The sequence below is a fragment of the Leptodactylus fuscus genome, chromosome 7 (genome assembly GCF_031893055.1).
Source record: "Leptodactylus fuscus isolate aLepFus1 chromosome 7, aLepFus1.hap2, whole genome shotgun sequence".
In the NCBI taxonomy this organism is placed as follows: Eukaryota; Metazoa; Chordata; class Amphibia; order Anura; family Leptodactylidae; genus Leptodactylus; species Leptodactylus fuscus.
This window is the reverse complement of record NC_134271.1, coordinates 140,408,345-140,415,316: the sequence shown is the minus strand read 5'-3', so window position 1 is coordinate 140,415,316 and position 6,972 is coordinate 140,408,345. Positions and strand designations below refer to the sequence as shown.

Genomic DNA, 6,972 nt, shown 5'->3' with positions numbered 1-6,972 from the left:
GTAGCCCCCTCCCACACAGCATGAAATGGTCCACAGTAGCCCCCTCCCACACAGCATGAAATGGTCCACAGTAGCCCCCTCCCCACACAGCATAAAATGATCCACAGTAGCCCCTTCCCCAGACAGTACACACACAAATATACTTACCTGAAGAGCTACCGGGTGTCTTCTGTTCACTGCGGGTGCTGATGACTTAGGTCACACTCTGTAGTCACTGTAGGCCGCATGGTAAACGCAGCCTAAACTGACAGCTTTCAGCTGAAGGCAGCGATCGCTCACTAACGGGGAATCCTGTATCAGATTCTCCGTTAGTGAGTGATCTGGGCGACCACACGCATACCGGCAGAGGGGACTCCGCTTACCCTCTCTGGCATGCATGCCATAGGTTCACCATCACTGGTTTAGGGTAAATTCACAAGGAGGAATTTGCCACAGATTTGGGGGAAGATTCCACCCATGAATCAGGGGAAGATTCTGTCCATTGTTTTCTATGGGAGGCAGAGATCACAGGACACAGAAAAAAAAAATAAGCATACTACTCGTACTTTCCACGGATTCTAATGCTCAAGACTCCTTCCTGATAAGACCTAGTCATCTGGGGCTTATAAGCAGCCAGAGGTTTTGACCATATTAGCATCTCATCATGGTAGAGCATGGCCTGAAAATGGTGGTGGAAATTGAACAAGAATTCCTCTTCATTTTCTACCATGTGAACTTACCCTTAGTAAATTCTCTAGAACTTTGGTCTCTTGTATATATCGTGACTACCTTCCCTTATTGGTTTTTGTTTCTTTTCTCTATGCACTTATTTCATCCAGTGGGCTGGAAATTTGACAAATTTTTATATTTCACTTTTAGATTGTCGTATTGTTATTTCTTTAGTCCAAAATTTTTTTATAAAAACATAAAAAATGAAGTTGTATCTTTTAGAACTCAACAATGAAAAAACAGTAACAAAAACACTTATTCCCGAAGGCCAAAACTGGCTATGTCCTACGTAAAACTAGAAGCAACTTCTCCGAATGAAGAGAACTCCAAGCCCGTGTTGTCTAACCTCCAATGTGGAAGTTGTTCTGTATAGATTCAAAAAGAGTGTGTGTGTGTGTGTGTGTGTGTGTGTGTGTGTGTGTGTTTTTTAAGTGATTCCTGATAGAATCCATGAGATATTCTAACTTTTATAACAGCCTTAGTATCACAAGAAGTTTTTTGTCTTGAAGTAAGAAGATTATCTCAAACTTTCTTGATTCCCTAAGACAACTTTGTTCTTCCTATGATAATTGGGTGCCGGGAGACCTTCAGTATAGTATCAAATCTCCAAACACTCATTAACATAAATTAAGAAGATAGTTGTGATGTCTAAAACTATATAATGTGTACAGTGTAGCACAATATATATGAGGGGGCATTGCCAGCCTAGTAGTTTGCTCCATGTTGGTCAAAAATGAGCAGACACCATTGTGACAGACATCAGAAGCTCTTCAGAAGTAACTAAGGCATCTTCATCATAAGGTATGTCTTTTTATTCATGACTAGAGATGAGCAAACAGTAAAATGTTCGAGGTTCGATATTCGTCTCGAGTAGCCCCTCAGTATTCGACTACTCGGATCGAATATCGAACCCTATTATAGTCTATGGGGGGAAAATTCTCATTTCAGGAGTAGGTAACGTTCGATCAAATTATACTTACCAAGTCCACGAGTGAGGGTCGGGATGGATCCTCCGAGAAGTCTTCTCCTTGCAGCGTCCCGCGGCATCTTCCGGCTCTGAATTCACTCTGTTAGGCATCAGGCCTGGGCAGAACTGACTGCACATGCCCGCACTACAAGCGGACATGCGCAGTCGGCTTTGCCCAGGCCCAATGCCTGGCAGAGTGAATGAAGAGCCAGAAGACGCCGCGGGGAAGCTGCACGGAGAAGACTTCTAAAGGTAGGAGAAGAACCAGAGTTGATTGGCCGACTGTATAGCATTTGGCCAATCAATGCTGGTTCTGCATCGAACTTTTACATTCGAATAGCGAGTGGTACTCGATCGAGTACGAGTATTTCGAATACCGTAGTATTCGATTGAATACCTACTCGATCAAGTACTACTCGTTCATCTCTATTCATGACCAATTTTGAGAAAAGCCCGTAGTTCAGGTTTAGTTTAAAGCTCCTTGGACATAACTGAATTTTTGTCTATCTGTTGTCTCATTTTGTAATGGTTAGTCCAAACTTAGGTTGGAACAAGGTTTTAGGATACTGTAACGAAGTTTTATTAAAAACGGGCAAAAGACAATGAAAGTCAAGCAGTGTCCTCATAAAATAGCATGACGTTCAAAAGGATTGTGAAAGCATAATCATCTAGGAGCTGGGAGAAAGACAATGATGACAAGAGACAGTCCAGAAACACCAATGTGGCAGGGTAAGCAGAGCAAGGCACAAGTCGGACATGGCACAGCCAGACCTCCAATGGAGACAACTTTGGACACAAGCAGAAGATGGCTGGAGCAGCGGTCAGAAAAAGGATCTAGACTCAGAACCAGGATCTGTGTCCAAAAATAGATGGGAGTGACATCACTAGATTGAGGTCTTGGCATGCAGCACATGACAGCATGCAGGTACAGGTTTTGGGATGCATATGATCAAACACAAATTTTAGGGCAAGCGCTGACTTTTTTTCTCTGCATTTTTCTGCCCTTTTTGGGCAGAAACCGGGTGAAAACCCAGCACACCCCATTATAGTCCATGAATGGAAACCCAAATGCAGGTGTGAACCTGGAGTCATGGGGGGGGGGGAAACTCAATTTTCAATCTCGGTTGGGTCCTCCACCTCACTAGGTATTATTTCTTCTTTATCCTATGGATAGAGGATAAATACTATTATTTCAGTGAATATAGTGCTTACTTCAGCTGGTGAGCCAGGGGGCACAGGTAAGGTATGGGATCCAGGAGGGCAGCAGCCAGCAGCTTTAAAGCTGAGTGAAGGGAGACCACAGGAGCCGCACCACAAACTGTAGCAGTGGTTTTGTCCACTGTAATTTGGGCTGAGTCACAACACTATGGTGACCTGACTGACAAATTGATGCACAGTGTAGGTGGAAGGGCGCAATTCCCTATACAGGAGGCAGGAGACAGAGCAGGCCATATAAATGCCTATGTGAACCACAAGAGCGGCACCACTGCGCATTCTCCACACGGCCTGGCCTGAGCTCCCTAGCCAACCTCCTCTGCTCTGCTTACACTTCTAAGCCAGCCAAGAACAGGGTTTTAAATGCGGCCTGTCTTGGGCTGGTTTAGTTGTCAAACTGCCGATCCTCTAGGTTATCAGGAGTAGCGCCGCCTGAGGCGACTGCCTCATGTTGCCTCCTTGTAGGTGCACCCCTGGTTGGACACCAGGTCAATAACGAAAGCTAATAAAAGTTGTGTCTTATTTCCTTTACACAATGTTAAACCAATCTTCTTCACTAAAAATATGGAAAAATTAAGCATGGGCACCTTTAACTGTTTTGTCTCTTAACTTTCTTTCATTAGATACAGAAAATATAATGGAAGACATTAATCAAACATCTACAGAAAGATTCAGTCTCCTTGGCCTGTCCGATGTCCCATCTCTCCAGGTCTTGTGCTTTCTTGTGTTCTTGGCAATGTATATAGTGACATTGATGGGAAATGGTCTACTGATCACTGTGGTGAGGGTCAGCTCGAAGCTACACACCCCCATGTACTTTTTCTTGAGTAATCTCTCTGTGATTGACATTGGCTTCTCCTCCACCATTGTGCCTAAAATTCTAATAAACACTCTGTCCAAAGACAAAAGTATTTCTCGGGTTGGATGTGGTCTTCAAATGTATTTCCATATGACGTTGGGAGCCACAGAATGTCTCCTCCTTGCTGTCATGGCCTATGATCGGTTTGCCGCCATCTGTAGACCATTGCTCTACCAAACGATTATTAACAAGAAGATGTGTCATTGTTTGGCTTCCATACCGTGGAGCGTGGGCTTCAGCGGAGCCATCATTCATGTGCCCCTCACTTTCCACCTTCCTTTTTGTAAATCCCATCATGTCAACCACTACTTCTGCGAGATGCCTCCCTTCTTTAAACTCTCCTGCAAAGATACTCGGCTGAATGAGATAGTCATGTACGTTGCGGCACAGATCATTATTCTGTTTGCTTTCTTTTTGACGTTACTTTCATACATCAACATCATCTCGGCCGTCTTTAAGACAAGTTCTTCACTTGGGAAAGATAAGGCTTTCTCCACATGCGCCTCCCACTTCATCGTGGTGTCTCTGTACTATGGAACTAGCATCTTCATGTACCTAATACCTCGCTCCGCGCACTCTCCCGAGATAGACAAGACAGTGTCCCTTTTATATACAGTGGTGACACCAATGTTGAACCCCATCATCTACAGCATGAGGAACAAGGATGTCAAAGACATGATCAGATTGAAACTTTTTAGACAATCAAATTATTGAAAAAAGATACACTGATAACATGAAGCAAATACAATAGTTTTACCCTATGTTTTTTTTGTAAACACAGATTTTATAGATCAAAATGGTTGGATTGTGTCCAGATGTCATCGCCAACTTATTAGGCCAAGTTCACATCTGACTTTGGGCCATTCCGTTCTCCTCTCCGCATGAAAAATGAGGAGAGAAAAGTCCTGCAAGCAGCATTTTTCTCTCCGCATTCTAGTCTATGGGGTCCTCGGGTTTCCTAAGGTAACCACTTTTTTTGCGGATTAGGTTTCCGTTCGGGAGGGTCTCCAATCGGAAACCCAAATACAGATCTGAACCGGGCCTTAGTGAGAGACCAACCTCTACAACTTCCACCAACAAGGTTCTCAAGACATGACTACTCCTGAACAGTTGCTACTTCTGATATATTGAGTAGTAAATGTGGTTACATTAATTTGACATACATGGCTGAGATCTAGGCTTTGAAAATGAATTTGACCCAACTCACTGACCAAGTGTAGACTTGAGGAAGAAGAAATATGTACAGCAAGGATACAAGACACCCAACAATGGATGTTATATCTACAAACCTTGGAAAAATATTTTAAAAATATACCGTGTGTGCTTCAATATTGCTGCTGATCATGAAAATATTAGAAAACATGTATCAAATATTAGGAAACTTTAGAAAAATATTTGGGTTCAAATGACCCCCAAAACTTTAGCTACTGTAGAGATGATTCCTACCCTCCTGGGCTTATTTGGGTCCTTTTTGGTCTTCCTGCAGTTTATGACTTAGAAAACTTAGCCCACAAAACATTCAGCCCCAAGACATCAAATGCAGTTATAGAGAAAATCCTTTGTACAGCTCGGAAGCCTGGAGATGGATGACTCCAAAATCCAATTGTCATCTAACTTTTATAGGATGACTTTGGACAAGCATAGGGTAACTTCAGAACCACAACATTACCTATTCTTGAACGAAGTCTCTGGAACGTTTCGAGGGCTGTCATTATCTTTACTATCAGTGATACTTGTGCAGATGACTGCTCTTACCTTAGAGATAATCCCTTTATCCACAGATATCCATGATATCATTGAACACCTGAACATTCAGGTGCCGCACATCTCATATCATTACAGCATAGGCAATTGCCTTCAGATGACCCCAAAAATAAAAGTCTAGGAGGGTCAGATCAGGAGACCTTGGTGGCCATTCAACTGGCCCACAACAAGCAATCCACTTTCCAGAAAACTGTTCATCTAGGAATCCTTGGACCTGACACCCATAATGTGTTGGAAGCAGGGAACGTGCCAGCTTCAGGGCATAAAGAGGGAAACACATCATCATGTAGAAATTTCAGATATCCAGTGACATTGAGGTTTCCATTGATGAAGAATGGCCCCACTATCTTTGGGATCATCTGAAGGCAATTGTCTATGCTATGAAGATACGAGATGTGCAACACCTGAAACAACGGATACTGGAAGACTGTGCTAGCATTTCTTCTGCGGTGTTGCTATCAGTGTGTCAAGAGTGGGAGAAGAGATTGACAATCCAACACAATGGGCAGCACTTTGAACACATTTTATAAATGGTCAGAAATTTGCAAATAACTCATGAAAGAATAAAGGTATGTTAAAACCAAGCACACCATTGTTTTTATCGTGAAATTCTCAACAAGTTTGATGTGTCACATGACCCTCTTCCTATTGCAAAAACTAAATTTGGATCCAAAATGGCCAAGTTCAAAATGGCCGCCATGGTCACCACCCATCTTGAAAAGTTTCCCCCCTCCCATATGCCTCAAACAGGAAGTTGATATCAACTATTCCCATTTTATTTAGGTGTGTCCATATAAATGGCCCACCCTTTACATTAAGAAAGAAAAAAAAAGATTTTCCTGGAATAGCTTTCAGGTACCATGTCCAATTTGCAGAACAGCTAGGAGGTGCCAAAACAGTGGAACCCCCCCCCCCCCAAAGTGACCCTATTTTGTAAACTAGACCCCTCAAGGAAATTATCCAGGGGTATGGTGAGTGTTTTGACCTTACAGGTGTTTCACGGAATTGGACCATAAAAATGGAAAATTACATTTTTATCTATAAAATGTAGATTTAACCCAAAATGTTTCATTTTTACAAGGGGGTTAAAGGAGAAATGCCCCCCAAAATTTGCTAATCCATTTCTCCTGACCATAGAAATGCCCCACATGTGGATATAAATTTTTGTATTGGTAAAAAGCAGTGAAGGAGAACCATCAAGGTTTTCGGAGGGCAGATTCTACTGGAATTGGTTTCAGGCCCCAAGTCACATTGGCAGAGCCCATAAGGTACCAGCGCAGTGGAAAGCTCCAATAAATGATGTAATTTTGGAAATTAGACCCGTGACGGAACTTATCGAGGGGTATAGTCAGCATTTGGAACCCACAGTTGTTTCACCAATTTTACTGCCAATGGGATGTGAAAATGACAAATGACTTTTTATCCAGTAAAATGTCATATTAGACCCAAATTTATATTT

At 42.6% G+C, this 6,972-nt stretch overlaps 1 protein-coding gene across 1 annotated transcript; it reads left to right on the top strand.

Moving 5' to 3' along the window:
• The first annotated feature begins 3,527 nt into the window (after window positions 1-3,527).
• On the top strand, window positions 3,528-4,463 carry LOC142213019 (olfactory receptor 5AP2-like). The gene has a single exon (XM_075281163.1). It carries the CDS (start codon window positions 3,528-3,530, stop codon window positions 4,461-4,463), a length of 936 nt encoding a protein of 311 aa, XP_075137264.1.
• The last annotated feature ends 2,509 nt before the right edge of the window (window positions 4,464-6,972 follow it).